A 20,979-nucleotide genomic window follows, 5' to 3' on the forward strand; every position below is an offset into this window, starting at 1 on the left:
ATAACAATTCTCTCTCTCTCTGCCGGCCGCCATCTCATTAGTTGCCTGGAGTTGCGCACACACAGAGTGTTGTTACACGGCTGTGCTCACGCTCGTTAAGGCCCCCCTTGCCTGCCTGCCGCGGCAGCAGCAGCAGAGTTAATTTGCTCCGAAGGATCCGATCATAATAGGCTATAAAGTTTCCCGCCCGTCCGCCCACTCTCGTCTTCTCCCGTCCAGCGGCTGGCGCGCGCGGCTGCCGAGGTTCCCCCCCCTGCCCACCCGGTTTCTATATATGTACAGCCGACTCTTTTCTAGACGGGTCGGTCGGTCGGTCGGTACTGGATCCATCGATCCGTTTGAAAATCACAGGGACCCTGCGATGATTAACGAGCAGTTCATGATGAGGTCCTGGGTGACAGATGTTCGACCAGCTGGAGAGAGTGAGAGAGACCTCTACAAAGATCACTCAACTCGTTTCTAATTCGTTCAATCAGACCCCCCACCGATGGAAGCAGCAGCCGCAGCAGCCGCAGCAGCTATACACAATATATATTATTATTATTATATATTGCCAATGAGCTATGCGGTCGTAAAATTGCGCAAAGTGGCAGAATGATTAACAATCGCATCGAAAACGGAACAAAAATACGCCAGTCTCATTTTCATGGCAGAGCGACAAAACCCGCGATTTCATTAGAGTGGCTCTTGCCACTCTGTTAATGGCCAAAGAAAGTGTGTCTAACGTATATCAAGCAAGTGGTGTAGTAGATTGAACCTCTATATACGTGCACCTACCTACAAATGATACGAACGCACACCCGTCCCCCACCCATCCAATTACAAATCAACACACACACAACTTTTCGATACTAGTTGGATATCTAAGCGTTGTGGGACGTTGAGGGAAGAAGAAAGACGTACACATATAAGAGCGGTAGGAGAGTTTCCGGTGGGAGGGAGAGCCCCTCGACGTACATATTGACATATCATCTACTCAACAACGCAAGCGACATAGTTATTTAAATAGGCTGGCGCATGTAATCAGACTCGCTTCCTCGTCATTCAACTTTGAGTTGATAGGCTAAAAACGAGACGTGCAGGGTTTGATGGAGATGATGAGGGAAACAACCGAATCAATCAACTTGATTGCATTCGTCGTCTATGTATACTTGAAACGACCGGAGAGGGAAGGACATTTTTTCTGATGAGGGTAATGATGATGTATAGTGCTGCTGCTGTATGTGATGCGCGCCACAACGTCTTTGATAGAATTGAGAGTTAATTGAATCATTTTCCGTCTGGCAAAACTGAAATCCAGACCTGTTTTGACATTTTAATACGCAATAGAGGGGGGATTGCGTCGTCGACGTCAGTGTAGCTTAATCCTCCTTAATTGGATTGCATTTGAGGGTATTGAATCAAATTAGTAGCTAGCGTTCCTGCCGGTTCCGCATTACTTTAGAGCAAAATAACGACGTTTTCGCCATCTAGCGGCAGCGGAACTTACTTTCACGACCGAAAACAGTAACATTTTGCACCAAACAAGAAGGATTTCAAATTGACATTCAATTTTTCCTGAGTAATTTTCTATTACGCTGAATAAATTCTATGCAATTTAAACTTCTGGTGACTTCTTTGACTTATAACGTACTTGACGAGGAGGTGCCGGTGTGGCGGCAGGTCCCTCTTGAACATACTGTTTTACAGATTTGCACATTGTTTGAAGTGTTTAAAATTCAACAATTTTTTAAATTTGGTTGTTGACCCGTAGACAAAGTTGTGAGATATAAAACAGGCCTAATGTGCAGTCGCTCTGCTACAAATGAGTTATTTTTAAATGAACCCTGATTGAGATAACAAAAGAGAAAACTTGCAGTCAAAGGCCTAACTCAGGAATAATCATACTATCAACGCCAAGAAATAGTTCAAAGGAAGAATGGAGATAAATTTGGCCTACCTTTAAGCCCATGAAATCCACAGCCAGGCATCCACAAGTGCTCCAACAACTCCATCCTCAGGAAAGTTGACGCCAGGCAGAATAGGAAAAGAGGTCCTCGTGAATACCCCCACACTCACATGGGTGTACACGAGGACATAGTTTTCCAATTACACTAAGAGCTGTTTAGATCTAAACAAAAAATGAAAAAATTACGAAAAAAAATATTGCAGACAACAAGTAAAGAAAAGTTAGAAAGAAGACAGTGGGTATAACCCCTTATTGTTAATAAACAGGATTACTTAAGGTTTACATGTAATTTCAGGCCCTACTAAAATATACGGCAGGTCACTGTTTAATAAAAGTTAAAAAAATATCATTACCCAATTGATTATGCTGAGATTGTTGGTGATGATAGGTGTGATAGGTCAGTATCAAAACTTCTTGTGGTTACGATGACTGGCTCAGGCCTGAAATCTGCACAAAGCTAAAGGTTACATGGAGGAAACAAACTCTAGCATGCATTGACAACGAGCATACATGATAAATGCATAGTAAACTCTAGTTGGACACCAACATTTCACAAATTTGGAACAGGTTTATCTCTTCTGTATAAGCTCCCAAAATCATTCCATTCATATTCTTCATTTTATTTACCTGAGAAACAGCATGGAGAGGAGAGCATGATGGGGAGTCTCGATGTTCACACGACAGCCACATTTTGTTTTGTTCTGCTATTTATCTTGCAGCCACGTACAAGTTTCCAATCCAAACCAGTGATCTGTTCAGTTTTCTATAATAAAAATATCTGAAACTTCATCTCAGTGATCTCACTTTCCTTTTTCGAAACTGTGAAACAAAGTGTTAGCAGACGAAACAAATATTCTAATTAACCACGCTTAATAAGATATCGATATAAAAATCCTCTCTCCCCGTCTCCCGCCAAAATCAAAGAAAATCAACCTCTTTGACGGGGGATTTAATAATCAGCTAAAAATAAATGGACTAGGCTATATCTCCCAATTGTGTGTGTTGTTAATTATTTAAAAATTTCACTTTCGGTACTACATACTGCACTTTATTGAATATATATTTAATCAGCTATTATTTGACAACGTTACATCTTTTAAAAAGGTAAATAACAGATAAATAATGTTGGGAATGGGCTGTGTTGGTTATTAGTATTGCATTGAGGCCTGGGATGAGTGCAGAATATCTAGAGAGCAGGCTAATAATAATAGCGAGGGTAGTGATATCTCGGGTAGTAATATTTTGGATAATAATGCGGGTAATAATAAGAACTTGGGTAGTAATAGCGTTTGTGGAAGGTGGCAGAAGTGTCCGTGTCATTAGCGTCTTCAAGGGACTCGGTGGATTCAGCGGATTCAACCGACTCGGAAGACCCGGCGAATTTAATCCTTGTTCCAAGCGCTGGTTGCAGTGGTTGCTGGTGTTTTTCGGACACAGCAGCGGGTTGATTTACTTCAGTCATAGCAGCAGGTTGATTTATTTCTGTTACATCAAGTTGGATTTCTTCTGTCCCAGCAACGGATTGATTTGCTTCTGTCACAGCAGCAGGTTGATTTATTTCTGTTACATCGAATTGGTTTTCTTCTGTCACAGCGACGTCGATTTGATTCTGCTCAACTTTGTAAATGGCTCCCATCGACAGAGTAACCAGGCACATCAGCAAAACTAATTCCATCTTCATGTTCTATTAAAAAATCAAAATTAATACAATCCAATTTATAATATGTACAGCTAATCGCATCTATTTTAATTTAGTTTACTCTTATTGGCTTGTATTCAACGTTAAATACTACTGGTAATGAAAACAGATAATGAAAAAAGTTTACTATTTTACTAACCATGGTTTTTTTTGTAAAGTATAGAAGCGCAAAAATTTAAGACAGTTGTCTCAGCTACAGGTTTTCAGCTGGTTGTTTTTGAACGTGTTGAAGACGAACTGATTCTGTTGCAGATCTTCTCCACTTTTATATTCACCGAAGACTACATTTTATGTTTGCAAGGGAAAAGGGGAACTCCAGGAAGCATGTGCATCACGAAACACAGAATGAAGAGATATATCAGTGATGGTTATTGGTGAACTTTGGTTGGACGGGAAGTATACGTACGAATTGTTTTTGCCTTCGGGCAATAACTGCGCTAGTATATGCTGTTGCATAGCCTCGCCCAGTGTGTCTACGTGATTCTCGTGAGCGTTAAACAGAGACATCCGTACCGGGTAAGAAAAAAAATGGGCCACAATACCTGGCACGTACAGGAACGAGACCATACTCGTATCGTTTCAGTGGTCTTCCGCCAATTGCGGAAGAAGCCAAGACTTGCTGCCGTTGAATTTTCAGGATATTCTATTCCAATCCAGCATTGAACGCTTTTCAATTTATTTGACTGGAAATTTGCCAGAACTGTTCCTAATACACTCGTTGCAATTTTTTTCGGAGTGAACGGCTGTGGTCTTCCCCTTTCCCCTTTTAAACTGCGGAAGCTCTTCTCCACTACAACACGAAAACGCGAAGACATCGCTAATAGAAAAAAATTCGTGCCTTTGAAGACGAATGGAACTCAAGTCACCCAACAAGCTTCCAAAGTAGCTTATATTCTAGGTATCACTAGATGAAGACCCAAGCGTCCAATCGATACAGTTAAGTAGGCTACTTCTATACTTTTATGTTTCATTTTTTAAAAACGTTATGCAATAATCTAATCAAAATATTAAAAATAAAATTCCATTTTTCTAGACTGATTTGATTTATTTATTTTTATTTGTTTGAGGATGATGGATTTGTTAGAATCACAAGAGAACGAACTATTTATTTTTATTTATTGTTTGAGGATGATGGGTTTGTTACTTGTTAGAATCAAAAGTGAATGAACCCACCTCTAACCATGCCTCTAACTTCCATTCATTTTAGCTAGCTGCATATTGCATAATAGCTGAATAAAATTAATGGGAACGGAATTCCGAATGCTTGTTCTAGGCGGCTCGCGGCTGTTGTTGAATTCATAAAGACTTGCTCGTAAAAATCCTGTGCTGCAAGTCTGTAACCTTGAAAAAGCTATAGCGACGTTTTAAGATTTCGAAACCGATTTATTTTTGATTAGCCTCAAGGATTTCCAAGCGATATATAGCACTGATAGTGACACGTATTTACTTCGCACAACTCTGTGAGAATTATATGCTTATAATTTTAACTTAAACATGTTAATATTAAAAGGAAGAATACAAATCGCAGATTCGGTACAATTTATATTTTTCTCCACTCAACAATTTTGCTTTAGTGGGTGAAGTATTTGGAATAGCCAATAAATTACAAAGATTGCCGTCTTGGAATTGAGTGTAATGTTTCCCGTGGTAATAATGTTACTACCACGTCGTAAAGTCATCAAGTCAACTAATGTGCTGAATTAATCGCCGCCTCTGCAACGCTTGCTTTAGCCGCTTTTAGGACATCGTTGTCTAATACAGGTGAGTCTGTTGTTTCAGCGGACACGATGGACTCGGTGGATTCAGCGGACTCGTTTTCTTTATCCTTTTCTATCGGCGTACCGCTAATAACCTTTGGATCGTTGCTTCCAAGCGACTCGATTGATTCAGCAGATTCAACCGGTTCGGTTGAAGTGATAACTACAGCGGTGACTTCATTATCAGCTGCTGGAACAACAGCAGCCAATGTAAGAGACACCAAATGAATTAGTAGTAATATCAATTCCGTCTTCATTTTCTGAAAACAAAAGAAAATCGGCTGAGAATTTATACTGACATTGCAGCGCACAATATGTGGGTTCCATCGGAAGAAAGAACCAACAGTTTAATAGCCAAATATTACTGCTTTATCGTGCTTTATAATTAATTAATATTAATTTTATAAATCTTACCGTTTTTAAAGAACAGACGTCAAAATAGAACAGAGTATTTCTGTTGCAATACTTGTCTAGTTGTTCTGCAGGGACGAACTGCTTTCTCAACAAGGCCTTTGCTCTTTTATACTGATCCACTTCAAGGCGCTTTGGGTTATTTGCGCGTAAATTATGAAGTATATCCAAGGGCTGAACGATAAAATTCAGCTGCAGGCTCTAAACTTGGTTAAACTCGTCCGAGTCTTGCTATAGCCTACAGTATGTTCACGTTGATCCGGTTGGATCCGGACGGTCATGGTAGACAGACGAACCAGGCAATTTAAAAAAATAATTACGCCAGTATTCGGCACCGACTGGAACGATCGGTAGAGGAAAAAAACTGCACCACACTTCCGTGTTTTCTGAACGTTTAATAAGGAAATATAAGAATTAAGTTTGATCTGTTGGGAATTTCAGCGCTCGTTAACTGTCTAGTTTCTTTTGCTTGTTTTAGTTAAGAGCTCGCGATTCTTGAAATTTCTTGCCATAGTATAACCATAATTTGCAGAGTTAAACCAGCAAGTTGCCCCGTATGCCGCCACATTCAACTTCACAGAAATAATTACATCGCCGACTGAGTTATATTGAATTGACTAAGATAAACAGCCCGATTCAAGTTCGTTTGACGTTATAGCTACTTTTGCGGTGAAGTTAAGTTTTGGTGAACAAGGAAGACCGTGCAAAATTTTTGGTTGGCAAAACGTTTTGAGGCTATTGTAATGATCCGGTATTGAATAAACGCAATAATTATTTTAGTTATTCATTGTGCGTGTCGTGTATTACGTATCTTTCTTCAACATTAATGAAAAAGTCTGGATATTTGTTAGAAACGTCAACTGCCTTCAATCGGCAATTCATAACAATTTTAAAGTTTATTTAGTATGATCTTGACTGCTGGGATCGTCATTTCATTACGCCAACAAGTTTAGGAACTGCTGCTGCTCTTCAGTCACTATCACTATTTTTAAAATGAAATAAAAACACGAAATTGATTAAGATTACGAATACAAGTAACTACAAGTCGTAAATATTTACCTGTCATATCCGCCAGTATACTGGTATTGATACACTGGGGCTGGCCGATTGTAGTAATACTGAGCTCTCTGAGGGTGCCTGTTGTTATATGGCTGGTGGTAATAGCTGGGGTAATGATAACGACGATGGAAAGTAGCCGAAGTCTTCAGCATCTCGTTGTCTCCAAATGATTCGTTTGATTCTGCGGACTCGTTAGAATCATTTCCAACAACATTTCGTTTCTGTCCTCCCAAATTAGTGCCGAGGATGGGATCCAATTTGAGAACAGCTCCCAACGTGACAGTCACCAGTTGAATTAGTAAAACAAAGAGTAGTTTCACTTTCATAATCTATAATAAAAGAAATATAATTCAATATCATACATTGTTAACTCGTGTAATATATTAATTCTCTTTATTTACTTACCATGTTGAATGTTGCTGTAGGGCGAACCCGTCTTACGCTTTTTGTATCGAAATTCAACTGCTGCTGACAACGATTTTTCCCCTCTTTTATATTCACTGGATTCGCTTGAAGAAAACAATAACAGATATTTATCCCGGTTTCCTTTTTGGTACACAGCTAGCTGAGAAAGGGAGGCGTAACGATGGGAATTGACTCCAGGCTATCCGCGGTCATCCACCGGTTGCGTGTGCATCCATCCTTCCAAAACTTGCGCACCTTGCTGTTTTAGAGTCATTCGTACCAAGTCCGTACCAGGTAATAAATTGGCGTACGTTCCTTCCTTGTAGGACCTGGTAAGAGGAAGCAGAGAAACAAAAACGGCAAAAACTCTCATCACATCACTTGCTTCCACCTGTCTTTCTCACCATCCGTTGGTTCAGTGACCAAAAATTTTAAACTGCTCAAGATCTTCTTTTGCTGCGAATTGACGACAGTTTATTTTTATTTAGCTTCTTATTTACAGCGCAATTTCTTGTTTCGTCGTCGTATCTTTATAGTCTTTATTTTTATTTATAAGTCTACTTATTATTACTGAATTTCCGCATGACAATTGTTTACTTCATTCTATTTCATTTACCCGCATATACCTTTGTAATCTGATGCGTTGTTGGTCACGTGAAACGAGCGGAAGATTTATAGTCGCTGGCCAATCGGACTTTTTGGTTTCGTACGTGTCTTATTGGCATTGATTTATTTCCCTACCTGTTCAGATAAAAATGGTTTGGCTAGTACTACAGCGCACTTCACTAACCCAAATACGGAGACGGGCGGAGAACCTTGGAGAAAAACCGTGCCCCCGTACCAATCGCCCTGTCAAGTTTCAAGGTCTCGGTCGCTCATAACCCACTATTCTTTAAGTATAGGACTATATGCAATTATGCATTGCATACCCTTACTTTAATGTATACCGGTAGCTACTTTTGGCCCACTCGTACGATACAGTTCAATCTGATACTCTGGAAATTATACTAATTTCGGCTGATGATTTTCACGACGGATTTGGAATTCTAAAAACAAGTATTGTCTTATAAGGAAAAGCGAATTTACTTTTAAACATATATAATTTAAAAATATACTAGCAATACCAATTTTACGATGAGGATTTTAAGGTTTTATTTCAAACTATATCCCGTCTAGAAACTGGATTATGCATATAATGTACCCGCAGTTCAGTTTACTTTCCCAACAAAGTATCTATCGGTGTAAATGCACGTTTATGTATTTAAGACAGTTATTGAGAACATTGAATTTGGCAAGGTTAAAGAAAGTGTGCATATATGGCACCTCATTCTCGTCGTACCTGGTACCAAAGCAGTGAATTTGATCAAGCTGATGCGGCAGTCTCGACCATGAACATATATGCGACGAACCGTGAACACATATAGATATTGGTTGAGGCCGTACTAGTACAGCTCAAAGCTCTGGCATCGTTTGCTGCTTGACTTCCCTATTGCGTGATGGACATGTTCACATGTTGTCGTGTGTGGTGTTCCCCTTTCCCCGTGCATGCATTGGACACTGCTGTCTTCGGTGAGTATAAAAGAACGAAAGTGTTTTAGCAAAAATCAGTTCGTCTTCGGCGCAACAACCAGCAACAAAGATCATTCGATCCTTTAACCACTCGCTCTCGTTCAAATTCAAACTTATACAATGGTAAGTTAGAAATGAATTACATTTCATTCTACACTACGTTGTTTAAAACAGTATCCTATCACAAATTTTAGACTTTAGAGCTAATTCATTTGCCTTTTCTTTGTGATGTACAGATCATGAAGGTGACATTGGCTTTTCTACTGTGTTTGGTTACTTTGACGATTGTCAAAGGTGCTCCTTCACCAACGGTCCCGCAAGTTAATGGAGCTGCCAATGCTGCCGTGATAGAAAATCAACCAGTTGTGGCGATCGAGTCCGCTGACTTCGCCCAGCAGCCCTTTGAAGCCAACGATGCCATGGATACTTCAGCCACTCACTACAAACGTTACTACTACCCCAACGCTTACTACTACCCTCATTACTACCCTCGTTATTACTCTAACTATCACTACCCAAGATACTACAACCACTATTACTAGAGGGACTCCGTACTGGCCAATCAGTATCGCTTTACAGCAGTATCAAACATCCAATACTTTTACAACACCATCAGCAATACTCGCCATAGTCCTTATCCTCCATTGACGACGAAACAAATATGTTGAACTCAATATCACTTTGCCCTTTTTCACTCTTTGCTGTCGCAAAATTGTCATAATACCGACCTTTTGGAAAAATAAAATCTTTTCAACCCGTGATTAGGTATTAACTTGGAACATTCTAGAAGGGTATACAGACATGATTCTTCTGTTCTTTTTATTTAAAGTACTTTATAAGGCATTTTCTTATTTTCTACAAAGACGTGAGTCCTTGACTAGCACCACAAGGGCACGGGTGCGTTTTTATCAGGGTACCACCCAATACATTTGCGAACTATTCCTTCTCTTGTAAGTATTAATCTTTTTAGACAGCCCTTACCCCAACACGGGTATGTTTACCGCGGCCATTGTTTCGTAACTTTTTTAAAAACCCAATCCTTGCCAATGCCTCCCACTAATTTGATACGTATTTAAGCCCCTACTTCATACAAAAGTAAAATATGTTTCACTGAACACGGAGCGTGTCGGGTGTCGCGTCGCGTTATTGCATTATTCTGTTTGTCTTTAAAGTTTAAATTAAGTTAAAAGAAAAGAAATGTCCGGTTTGTTAACGTCTTGCAAACTTGGTTTTGTGTTAGTGATCTCTCTCCTGGTTATGGTCCATTCGTTTGCAAATAACGACACCATCAATCTTAACAATTTTAATGCCGAACAAATCTCTCTCCCATTTTCGACTGATGTTAATGGTACAGTGCTAACGACTGGGCAGTCAGAATCAGCTGCAACCGGAATCGGCGGAAGCTGCTTGTTCCAGCGGTTTAGAGAAAATGTCAACACATTCGTGAATTTTCGCAGCGTCTTCCCTTACGTATACATCGCCATATTCCTGTTCAATCTGATTTTCAATCCGTTTCTTATCATCTGGATTCTGATCTCACCAATCGTCTTCAACATTCTTCGCTCTACTACTACCTGCTATATCTTTCCGGTAAGCTTAACGCTTACAATATCTAAATATCCACAACTAATGCTAGTGTCGGTATCTCAAAACTTAATAGTATTGTTTTTCTTTAATATTTAGGAAATTTCTGCTTATCTAAATGATACCATCGATACAACTATATTCTCTGGTGCTTAATTGAACTCGAAAAAAAAAATGCCGGTGATGGTACCTTTTTTTAAGTTTGTTCATTTATGAAAATTTAAAATCGCGTTAAATCGTATTGATTACATATTACATCTTTTTCGTTTTTTTGTGTGTAAATTGTTAGTGCAACACTGTAATAATGTTACTTTCAAGGTAGTGTAGCGTTTTGCATAATATATCGATTTTGTCCCATAGCATGCATGTTAACATTTACTAAATTGTGCACAGTAGTAAGTCAAATAAGCTGTAGTGTAAGTAATGAGTTAATAAACATGATCAAGAATAATAATATAAACAATTGACACGATCGCACGATCTCGTACTATGGAGTATTCTATGGATATGCTATGAACTTCGCAGAAACAGACGACACCAGCCCCCGTCCTTTCTTTTAAGTGATCTGTTTGATCGGTTATCCGGTGAACGTAGTCGTGCAAAATCGCTTTAATGTGGATGAAAATGTGTGCCAAATTTACTGATCAAGGTATATTAGTTACTGTTGACGTCGCTGTGTTTTTTTTTTTCTTATTTTTACAACCTTTTTTTATAGATTCTCTTGGAAACACTACAAAAAATGGGAGAAGAATGGTTACGACGATGGAAGATAATGAGGAAAAATCGGAAAATGGTCAAAACTTCAGTGTTCCTACGTTGTTGGTATGTTCAAACATCTCGAAGCTGTGGCTGTTGAACAAAAGATGCTCAAATTGTCCACATTGGAAGACAGTCGTGAGTAAGCACAAACTCTGAACATCAACAACATTTACATTTACATGATACTCTGATACTCCAATCAATCCCTACACCCTGAAAAATGTAAACAACATTATTGTGAGAAAACCACAATATCAAGATTTATTTTCATTCACCGAAGAAACGAGTCAAATGACTCAACTGTCAATCGAGTGTATCGATGTCTCCTGGGTATGGTGGATACCAAGCAACAGCAGCGAAAGAATACTACACCATGTCTCCGCCTAACTGCACAACAACGTCAAAACACGCGACACCTACTTACTACACCGAGGCCCCCAAGCACTACACCACCAAGGCTCCAGAGTATTACATAGAAACTTACGCTGCCTCGAGCTACTACACCGAAGCCCCAAAGTATACTCTGCCCCGGGTTACATCACCAAGTACTATTCTACCCTCAGCTACTACACCGAGGCTCCACCTTATTACACCACCAAAGCGGTCGAATTCCACACCAAAGTGCCGAAGGACTGCCCCACAACCTACGCTACACCGCCCCGAGCTACACAACCACATCTGCGGCGGCAAAGTGTTACTACACAGCGTCTGTTTCTTCCTACTACGTTGTACCGGAGTACTACACTGATGCTCCAGTTTACTACACCACAACCTACACTGATCCCAAGTACTACACCGTCAAGGCACTCGAGTATTATACCAATACTTACGTTGCTCCGACCTACAACACAGGAGCACCGTAGTGTTTAGCCTACCCTAAATTTTCAACTTGAGTTGAATTTTTTCGTTAATGGAATTCTTTTTCAGAGGGAAAAATTTCAAAGTTGTGAATGTTGATATCAAGTCTTATAAGTAATAGGCAAGTGACTGATAATTTAACTTCTAAGTAGTAATAGATATTGATACAATTGCTAAACAAAACATTGTTATAAATTAAGAGACGAACAAAAACATTAAAAGGAATTGCTTTATTGTCCCACCTCCACCCACAATTCCATCACATTATACAATGGCACACAAATTATACATACACAACTTAATTATTTTATACACTTAAGTTAACCCGTTGGCTGCCACGTCATACAACCCGTAAGCTGTTCTACTACTCTACGCACCAAGTATCCATGACCAAGGTGGGACTTGCCATTGCTGACAAGTCCAGACTGACACGGTGACAGTAGAAGATGGAATGCACGCCCCTAGAATCCATCACCGCATCGACAAGGAAGTCCTTGTGGTGCACTGCCTTGGCGGCGAATATTGGGCTGGTGCGACTGTCCGACCCCGCGGCATGTAAACCACGAGACCGAAAAGCGCGGCCCGTACTAAGAAGCTAACACAGGGGAGAACAAAGACGTGGCAGCCAACGGGTTAACTAACAAAAACATTACTAAGCCTTTTTTAAGTAATCCAAGATTAGAGCGTTCTATATTCTCTACTCAAGCAGTTTACATAGCATCCACGTATCTCCATCGAATCAAATTTAAAAAAAGAAATGTTCTTGTTTTATTTAAAAGCTTCTTGATTGCTGTCACTAACGTGATAAACGAATTGAAAAATAACAACAAAACAATGACGAAATTCGTCCAATAACGAATCTTTTCTAAGCGAAACGCAATCTGCTTTTCTGCATGAAATTTTTTGTCATTATATCTCTGTTTAAACTACCATAACTAAAATGAAAGAAAAATAAATACCTTCGTTTATCTCAACTTCAGTCCTAAAACGCCTTGGTACGTCTACGTTTATCGTGTTTCCTTAAGTGCACTTTCAGCACATAAGAGTCCGGTGTTTTCTAAATATTTAAGTAATAATTATAATAGTTGTTCTTTGAAATGTTAACTTCATAACTTAATACATAATCGCAAAATGGGCATTTTTTCCATGTTTCAGGGTCAGAGTGCTTTAAGCGATGACGAACGAGACTATTCTTTGTTGAATACTTCTATCAATCATTAGAATTCGTTTTCACATTAAAATAGAGTTTTTCTCAAATGGAAAATAACTATTACCTTCAGGCAAACATTACATTCAAAATCATTCTTTGGCAGGGAAACGTATTTCTGCTTTTTGATGTTGTCGGTTGACTGAGAATTTCCGAGTACGTTTGCAGTGACAGTCTCCTTCATTGCCTCTTCGTTATTCTCCTTTTGAAGAGATCCATCATTTACATTTTCTACGTCATGCGTGTCCGACGTCTTATTCACAATAGCAGCAATTTCCTAGATGAGCCCGTTACAAAAAATAAAATGCAAGTGTTAAGCAGTTAATAACTTGAAATGCACAATAAAGATATGTATACTTTTATTGGGACAGCAATCCCTTCTGGAGGCAATAAACTAGGTCCAGAGATGTCTGAAATTTTGTTTGATTCAAGATCGCCATTTTTTTCGGATGTAACTACACCGCCAATTATCGGCGCAGTATCCAATGACAGAGGAGTAACCAATTTGTTGCTTTCTCCACTTGCAGAAGTAAAGTAGACATCAATAGTTTTTGTCCTTTTTTTACGCTTGGATGATCTTTCATTATTTTTTTGATCATAATGAAATTCAACTTCCTCAATGAATATAATATCTGATGATGGCTGTGAAACCAAAGAACAACAATCATCATCATCAGAAACATCAATAAGTTCTACAGTTGACTCGTCTGTTGCAGTAGTCATCTCCAATGATTTGAAAACCTGAAAGATAATGATGCAAAATTTGGTAAGACAGTATACCAAAGAAAGCATTTTTAAAGTTTAACAGATATTGTGAAACATTTCGAGGTCTTATATCCTTAGATATCTAATAGTGAAAACATAATCATACTGAGCCATAGAACCCTTACAGTTAATGGCTTCTCATGTAAAAGCGAAGAACTTGAGATTTGACATCAATGATCAATCATGCTTAATCGATTTCAACTCTAGCAAGAAATTGATTAACAACACTCACCTGCTGGATGGCAAACACCTTTTTGGCAAAATTATATACAGCAAACTGCTATATGTATAGCTGACTATGCAGTTTCGGACTTTCAGCAATAGGCCTATATCACTCTCCTTTTAATCAAGTTTTAAGCTCAGTTGATTACTCTCGGTGATTGAGTGTTCTTAAATCATCGCGATTACGCCTACCAGTCGGCATTAATCAGTCTCAACTAACTTTTTCATTTATGATTCCATATAACTCAATGTAGGAACGAGACCAGAACGAAACAAATAGAGACAACAAACATCGAACATCACAGACTCATCATAACGCAATAACGCATGCTAAAGTAACCCTAGGGCATTGTTTTACTAGGTCGCAACGTTGCCCGATTGATCCATCCCGAATTTGATTACTTTCAAAAATTATTATTTACAGAGCTGTTATTTATTTCAATTATTTAATTAAATTCATGCCTTTCGTCTTTTCGTGAATATTATTTATTAAAAAATTTTTATGAATATATTTGTTACACATATTTCACAAACGCTTGTGTGTTTCTGGTCCGCGTTGCTTACAATTCTTTTTTATCATTTTTCGTCTTGCGCTCCCAGAAAAATGAATCGATTTTTTTTTTTTGTGTTATGACTTTTATAACTAATGTCTAATTTTTCCAAAACGGAATATGAAAAACATTATCACTTCTTGGGGTGTGACAATGGGAGTCTTGAACCCACCATTTCTCCATATCATCGTAGATCTTCAGAGCTCTATCGTAATGCAATCGCGAACACAATCCGCACATTGATAACTTCAAATCTTGAATATGATTTCGTACTCGGTAGTGAGGCTTCCACCAAAAATATTGATTGTAGAGGTCTATATGAAAACGAGTATAGAAATGCGTTGTGTGATTACATAATCTATAAACGTCTATAAAAGTAAAGCCTTAACATTTCCAAATACTTAAAGCCTACCGTCGTTGGAGTCGAGCATTTTAAGATAATCGGCGAGTTGTACTGCTGTCTCGAAATCTTGGGCATTGATGTATGAAAACGGAGGAGAAATTGCAGAGTAATTCCCGCCACCGAAAACAATCGGCACAACGTCTAGACGAAGCACAGAAAAGAACTTCTCTGTTACGTAGTCGTCGCAAAATGAATTCTCAAAAGACAGGTAGAATTTGTAGTCTTGCTCAAGCATCTCATAACAATTGGCTGCATTGTCTCGATCACAGGCCATAGACCCACAGTCTCCGTACACGTCCACTTGCACGTATTTTGCCAGGGCATTTGCGTACTGTTCACGCTGACTTTTAGATTGGCAGTTTGAAACGAACCATGCAACCATTTTGGTCTTTTTATTCTTGGATTTCCTCTTGATAGCTAATTCCATTTCTCGATTGATTTCCTCCACTTCCGGCTGAAGGCCAATTGAGCCAATCGGTTGAATCCACCCATATGGCTGAATTACATCAGAGTCTCTCCGGTATGTCATCGTCCAATTGAATAGGCCATCCAAAGGATAAATATCTTGCATGTTGTACTGTGGCGACTCCAACGACCAAAATATCCAGCGCTGATTTTGGCCTCTGGTAGGCGGCAAGTCTTCGATGTTAAAAGTACGCAAATGGAATACTATGGCGTCAAATTCGGCCGCCGTTTTCAACATAGATCTGTTGTCAGTCGTAAAGCAATCAGTGATGGGACAATTTAATTTTTGAAAGCCTTGTTGACCGAAACCTATACCTATATTGCAAAGAGGAATAAAATTTGGCAATTTAATGTCGATAATAATTATGTTTACCATAGTCTTTAGAGCCATAAGCCTCGTTCCAAAACAATATTGTTTTCATTGGCCGCTCCTTCAGCTCGTCAAGGCCAAAACTGTTGTAAGTGTAGGCCATCATAACGTCGTTCAAGTTTGATTTAGGTGAATTCTGAAAAGGATTGAAGCGAAATAACTCATTATGAGAAAACGCACTTTTTTGGGAATAACTGAATGTTTCTTTGAAGGCACTTGTCTGATCACTTGTCGAAAACTCTTTGGTTTCTGTCTTTAATATGATTACATGATTAGAAGCTGGTTTACTAATATTATATATAACAAACACCAAAATTGTTGAGAAAATCAATGGTAAGCGATCGAGCCAGCGACAACGTACTTGTGTTAGTTGTTGCCACAACATTTTCGTTAAGACTGGATCTTCCTTTAATGACAGCTGACGAAAAATGCTACCCGGAAAACTTGTTCCGGTTTAACTAAGCGTGTCGCCGGAAGTTCATCGACTTCAATTGCTGAATTGCATTCTCTTTTTCGTTTGTTTTTAGATTACGTTGCCACCTTTTTAAAATTCAGCAACGCCTAGCGTTATCTTCAATTTTTTACTCCTAGATGGCGGATCGATTCCTTGGGGGGCAGTTCGAGTTATATTTTGACAGCTGTGTATTTTCCGAATTTTCATTTTAGTCTTGTTGATATTTCACATATTTTTCATGGCAGCTTATCGTGAAAAGTATTTTAAATTGTCAGCATGTAAAATTCACCAAAGATTTTAATTTCAGTTTTTTAATCTCCTTAGAATAAATGAGCTTCAGGAGCTATTGAAAGAAGACAACATAGATTTCAAGTTGTTTAGAAAGCAATGTTTTCGAGGTATCACATTATCTGTTATTTGTTTGAGGAAATGATTGACAATTACTAATGTGTGGCAGGTGTCCCAGATGACAGTGGTTTACGACCACTATGTTGGAAACTCTTACTTAATTACCTTCCACCTAACCGTAAACAGTGGAAAGAAGTCTTACGAAGCAAGAGAGAACTCTACAAACAATTTATAGGTATTACAACTGTCTAATTTCATCAACTTTATAAAACCTAAAGAGTTGTTTTGTCTAGATGAAATGGTAGTTGCACCTAAAGATGGAAGGACAGATTGTCCCAGAATTGATGTTACTATGGATGATCACCCACTCAGCATTAACCCTGATAGTAAATGGCAGACCTTCTTTAAGGACAATGAAGTTCTTCTACAGATCGACAAAGATGTCAGGTAAAGAAATCTGGCAATATTTTGAGCACATTGTCATCAGTGTGTTTCTAAAGGATAGTATTTAACGGTAAAACTGATGCTACTAGTATTTAAGGATTCAGCATTTTTGTTATTTCATTTATTGTTTTATTCATCATGAAGTCTGGAGGAAAAAATTCCAAAATTACCTCTCATTCAAATCATATCATTTTTCAGGAGGCTTTGCCCTGATATTTCATTCTTTCAACAAGCAACCGATTTCCCATGCCAGGAAATTGTAGGAGGACCAGATTCAGATTCCATTCGGCTTCATAATCGAGTACAATATACAGCTCTTAGTGCGGGCAACGTCGAGCGCAGAGGAATCGGAATGAATAAGGTAAATTTCTATCGTATACAGTTTTTGGTTGAATTGATTTCCACAATCTTTATCACTGTATAGGTGTCTTATACAGTCAGAAAAGCCCAAGAAGATTACGCGGTTTTGTCTTCTGGCCAAGAGGCTCATTGGGAAGTTGTCGAGCGAATTTTGTTCATCTACGCAAAACTGAATCCGGGCCAAAGTTACGTTCAAGGAATGAATGAAATCATCGGCCCGATTTATTATCTCTTTGCTACTGACGCCGATAGTGACTGGAGGGGTATTTTTGTTTTAAATAACTGATAGAAACCGAGAACGGATCCCGTAATCAGGACATTTCTTTAATTTTTTGAATAGAATATGCTGAAGCCGACACATTTTTCTGTTTCACCGGTTTGATGTCTGAGATTAGAGATTTCTTCATTAAAACTCTTGACGAGAGTGAAATGGGCATAAACGGCCTGATGAACCGCCTGATGCGGAAGCTGAAAGAGTGCGATCCCCAGGTCTGGAATCGGCTGAAAAACCAAGAATTAGAACCTCCATTTTATTCTTTTCGGTAAACACGCCCTACTATAAATCAGAAAGAAATTCAAACAAAACTCATCAGACTGACGGCGTCCATTTGATTTAGGTGGCTGACTCTTTTATTGTCTCAAGAATTCGAATTGCCCGATATTTTGCGGATATGGGATTCCCTTTTTGCTGATGAGAACCGATTCGAATTTCTCATCTACGTTTGCACTGCTATGATTGTGTAAGTGACGACTACACCGCCTTCTTTGAACAGATTTTCATATCTTTTTGGGGTTATTCGACAGGCTTTTGAGAGAGAATCTTTTATCGGGAGATTTCCCTTGCAACTTGAAACTTCTACAGGTATTGCCCCTTTTAATTGTTTTAAAATGCAAATTGATCGTGACTGTAAAATCTCAATGGGTTTGACAGAATTTCCCGTCCATGGATGTCCACATCGTGTTGGACTGCGCCGTACAGCTGGCGCTAAGCTGTTCCCTCTCGTCATGAGCCTCTCGTCACGTGGCTATTTAAATCTGGATTTTCCCTCTTCGTCATCTTCCACATTATCTGATATATATATATATTGCCATTCAACTTTTTCAGTTGTTTATTACTCTTAATCCCGTTGCCTGATATCTTTTGTTGTGTGTCGTCTGTGATTTTCGCCGAGCTTTGCGCTCGCGCTCTGCTACAGCAGAATGGACCATGTCTGTTGTAACTTACTCTTTCTTGCCTTTCCATCGTCATACACATCATTTTGATCGCAGAAAGACGAGAAAGTTTTCCCCCCAGCTCTTTTGAATCGACATTCCCAATTTGCGGTGCCAGGATCTTTCAACAAAGGTAAAGTCGAGCTCCAGCAACTTTGAATAGACACTGCGACTGCTACTACTACGTAACATTTAGCAGTTTAGTCTCGTGCTGGCCGAATCACATTCGAATCGAGATTGATCGATCTGCCACTCCGTGCAACTTTACATGATCTAATGGTGTCGGAAAAAGGAAGCTGAGATTTTCTTTTTTCCCTATTTTGTGTCTCCTCGACTTTTATGTTTAGTGTGTTTCTCGCTTTTGTGTGTATCTCTGAATGCGGAAGTAACGAGATTTACAGCCGCCGCAGCCGCCGACTTGGCTCCCTTTCCACTTCAATCACCTTTTAGGCCTACGAAACGTCAAACGTGGCGCGCGAGTTTCGACAGGGTAAAATGCGCCTACATCGACTCGATTTCACCGTGTCAAAGGGTTTCCAACTAAGCCGACGAGGCGTTCAGATCACATATTATATATCACACAAATAAAAGAGAAGAGAGAGGGAATCAGATTCCTGTGTGTCTCTCTCTCCCCTCGCTCACTTTTATATACGTCTACCTTGCGAGATATGGCAAAGACGCCGAGTCGAGAATGTGATGACGGTTTATCCACGGTGCATCGATCACCTATTGCCGCTTTGATGGGACACGCACCGCAAACTAACAACGACGTGTACAAAAGAAGAAGAAACTTGGCCAAACATCTCGCCCGAATGAAAAACTGCCACCCTTTTCTTCCTTCTCTCGGCATTTCTCCCCCCCCCCCTCTTTCCCATTTCATCGGCGCAATTTTAATGATTTTCAAACCGCGATAGAGTGTCGTCGATAAACACCTTTAGAGAGATCGGCTGCTGCCGTGTCCACAGCAGAGAAAGGAATCAGATTCTTTCTATGATGTAGTACTTGTATTGAAGATTGAACTACTACTACTACGACTACTACTACCGCATATGTATGTATACAGTGTATATATACCTGTGTAACGAATGGTTTGACACGACCGTACAGAGGCCGGTTCTTTCATCCCGTTTCTGAATCAAAAAAGAGAATCAAAAAGGCAAAAGGGGATGTGTGTTAGTTTCTGTTCAAGTTAATGTACCGTGGAGCCGCGCAGTCTATCGACGCTGTCTGGACTGTGTCAACCTTTTCTTTTCGCTCTTCTATGTATACACGATCTTCTTCTTCTTCTGAGCGCCTCTTTTGATTCCCCCCCATCCCAGTTTTTCGGCAGCAGCGCCCCCCATCAGCAGCAGCTGCGAATGGGGTTGAATATCTTTTCTACTAGTAGGCCACTATACACTGTATACGTGTGATGTATATCTTATACTACGATATATAGAGCCCGATCGATTTGACCTATTAGAGGAGGTCAACGTAGCCCCGAAAACCTCACTAAAGGTGATCCCCGCAGTTCGCTTTCCGGTGCAACAAAAGCCGTGCCCCGGTTATTTATATACTCCACCGGTGATATGCGAGCCCCTCTTCTTCTTTTTTTTGAAAATATAAAAAAAGGGGGGCTGCACTCCTGCTGGTTGAGCTATACATAACCAATAATTCGGAAAATAAATTCGTAGTTGCCTTGGAGAGAGAGAGAGAAAAAAATACTTACAGTATTTCAAATGTAGAGAGGATTCTTTTTGTAAAAATAAAGGGGGGAGCTGCTGCTGTGGTTAACCCTACACAAAAAAAGGGAGGGACGGACAATAAGGTCACGTTGTCAACTTTGATAATACACTTCACGCCTTCGGTAGAGTCGTCTCTCTACACAGTGAATCTGTGCCAGCTATGCCCCCCCGCCCTATTTTAGTTTTTTCGCTCTCTCTCTTATTCTCTGTCCATTTTTGGAAAAAGTCTACACAACAAAAGCTGGCCGAGGTTTTTTTTTTCCTATTCATTTCTTTCAATCGTTGTCAGGTCACCCTCGACAAAAAATAAAAAGAGTCAAGAATGTAGTACTACTATAGTTTCCTATGTGTCTTGTGTGTTGGTGGAGATACTGCGGCCCAGTCGAGGGACGTACTATAATAGAG

At 39.5% G+C, this 20,979-nt stretch overlaps 5 protein-coding genes and 3 long non-coding RNA genes across 9 annotated transcripts; 2 read left to right on the forward strand and 6 right to left on the reverse strand.

Moving 5' to 3' along the window:
- Nucleotides 1-1,929: 1,929 nt before the first annotated feature.
- Nucleotides 1,930-2,837, reverse strand: LOC124341579. Its single transcript, XR_006918495.1, has 3 exons — nt 2,576-2,837; nt 2,302-2,395; nt 1,930-2,110 (listed from the first exon to the last, which is right to left on the reverse strand). It is a non-coding gene; the product is annotated as an uncharacterized LOC124341579 (long non-coding RNA).
- A 152-nt stretch (nt 2,838-2,989) lies between these two features.
- Nucleotides 2,990-3,911, reverse strand: LOC124341384. The gene is made up of 2 exons (XM_046794477.1): nt 3,787-3,911; nt 2,990-3,632 (listed from the first exon to the last, which is right to left on the reverse strand). Exons 1-2 carry the CDS (start codon nt 3,787-3,789, stop codon nt 3,147-3,149), a joined length of 489 nt encoding a protein of 162 aa, XP_046650433.1. The 5' UTR covers nt 3,790-3,911; the 3' UTR covers nt 2,990-3,146.
- A 1,265-nt stretch (nt 3,912-5,176) lies between these two features.
- LOC124341453 lies at nt 5,177-6,561 on the reverse strand. Its single transcript, XR_006918244.1, has 2 exons — nt 5,819-6,561; nt 5,177-5,664 (listed from the first exon to the last, which is right to left on the reverse strand). It is a non-coding gene; the product is annotated as an uncharacterized LOC124341453 (long non-coding RNA).
- Nucleotides 6,562-6,585: 24 nt separating this feature from the next.
- LOC124341430 lies at nt 6,586-7,387 on the reverse strand. The gene is made up of 3 exons (XM_046794531.1): nt 7,280-7,387; nt 6,875-7,203; nt 6,586-6,797 (listed from the first exon to the last, which is right to left on the reverse strand). The coding sequence occupies exons 1-3, from the start codon at nt 7,280-7,282 to the stop codon at nt 6,785-6,787; spliced, it is 345 nt and encodes a 114-aa protein (XP_046650487.1). The 5' UTR covers nt 7,283-7,387; the 3' UTR covers nt 6,586-6,784.
- Nucleotides 7,388-8,838: 1,451 nt separating this feature from the next.
- Nucleotides 8,839-10,791, forward strand: LOC124341452. The gene is made up of 3 exons (XR_006918243.1): nt 8,839-8,971; nt 9,085-10,438; nt 10,532-10,791. It is a non-coding gene; the product is annotated as an uncharacterized LOC124341452 (long non-coding RNA).
- A 1,929-nt stretch (nt 10,792-12,720) lies between these two features.
- Nucleotides 12,721-14,592, reverse strand: LOC124341285. 2 transcript variants are annotated; one of them, XM_046794324.1, is made up of 6 exons: nt 14,254-14,592; nt 13,614-13,997; nt 13,324-13,533; nt 13,170-13,253; nt 13,009-13,106; nt 12,721-12,938 (listed from the first exon to the last, which is right to left on the reverse strand). In XM_046794324.1, the coding sequence occupies exons 2-5, from the start codon at nt 13,977-13,979 to the stop codon at nt 13,032-13,034; spliced, it is 735 nt and encodes a 244-aa protein (XP_046650280.1). In that variant the 5' UTR covers nt 13,980-13,997; nt 14,254-14,592; the 3' UTR covers nt 12,721-12,938; nt 13,009-13,031. The 2 variants fall into 2 exon arrangements, with proteins under 2 accessions (XP_046650280.1, XP_046650279.1); XM_046794323.1 differs by having other exon boundaries at nt 13,170-13,256.
- A 118-nt stretch (nt 14,593-14,710) lies between these two features.
- LOC124341089 (alpha-(1,3)-fucosyltransferase C-like) lies at nt 14,711-16,426 on the reverse strand. The gene is made up of 3 exons (XM_046794016.1): nt 16,036-16,426; nt 15,207-15,977; nt 14,711-15,108 (listed from the first exon to the last, which is right to left on the reverse strand). Exons 1-3 carry the CDS (start codon nt 16,415-16,417, stop codon nt 14,894-14,896), a joined length of 1,368 nt encoding a protein of 455 aa, XP_046649972.1. The 5' UTR covers nt 16,418-16,426; the 3' UTR covers nt 14,711-14,893.
- Nucleotides 16,427-16,625: 199 nt separating this feature from the next.
- LOC124341150 (TBC1 domain family member 13-like) lies at nt 16,626-18,912 on the forward strand. Its single transcript, XM_046794107.1, has 10 exons — nt 16,626-16,744; nt 16,811-16,884; nt 16,944-17,069; nt 17,128-17,281; nt 17,477-17,639; nt 17,703-17,901; nt 17,979-18,180; nt 18,256-18,378; nt 18,443-18,500; nt 18,570-18,912. Exons 1-10 carry the CDS (start codon nt 16,725-16,727, stop codon nt 18,645-18,647), a joined length of 1,197 nt encoding a protein of 398 aa, XP_046650063.1. The 5' UTR covers nt 16,626-16,724; the 3' UTR covers nt 18,648-18,912.
- The last annotated feature ends 2,067 nt before the right edge of the window (nt 18,913-20,979 follow it).

This window comes from Daphnia pulicaria, chromosome 5 (assembly GCF_021234035.1).
Source record: "Daphnia pulicaria isolate SC F1-1A chromosome 5, SC_F0-13Bv2, whole genome shotgun sequence".
Taxonomy (NCBI): domain Eukaryota; kingdom Metazoa; phylum Arthropoda; class Branchiopoda; order Diplostraca; family Daphniidae; genus Daphnia; species Daphnia pulicaria.

Excerpts from the sequence above, each read along its gene's own strand:
- LOC124341285 (XM_046794323.1), bottom strand. The coding sequence starts at position 13,979 with ATGACTACTGCAACAGACGAGTCAACTGTAGAACTTATTGATGTTTCT. Across the intron at positions 13,534-13,613 it reads GGATTGCTGTCCCAATAAAA|GAAATTGCTGCTATTGTGAA; the intron begins GTATACATATCT and ends GGGCTCATCTAG. Across the intron at positions 13,107-13,169 it reads AATGCCCATTTTGCGATTAT|AAAACACCGGACTCTTATGT; the intron begins GTATTAAGTTAT and ends TTAAATATTTAG.
- LOC124341089 (XM_046794016.1), bottom strand. The coding sequence starts at position 16,417 with ATGTTGTGGCAACAACTAACACAAGTACGTTGTCGCTGGCTCGATCGC. Across the intron at positions 15,978-16,035 it reads TTATGGCTCTAAAGACTATG|GTATAGGTTTCGGTCAACAA; the intron begins GTAAACATAATT and ends TTTGCAATATAG. Across the intron at positions 15,109-15,206 it reads AATGCTCGACTCCAACGACG|ACCTCTACAATCAATATTTT; the intron begins GTAGGCTTTAAG and ends GTTTTCATATAG.
- LOC124341150 (XM_046794107.1), top strand. The coding sequence starts at position 16,725 with ATGGCAGCTTATCGTGAAAA. Across the intron at positions 17,902-17,978 it reads CGCCGATAGTGACTGGAGGG|AATATGCTGAAGCCGACACA; the intron begins GTATTTTTGTTT and ends TTTTTTGAATAG. Across the intron at positions 18,181-18,255 it reads CCTCCATTTTATTCTTTTCG|GTGGCTGACTCTTTTATTGT; the intron begins GTAAACACGCCC and ends CATTTGATTTAG.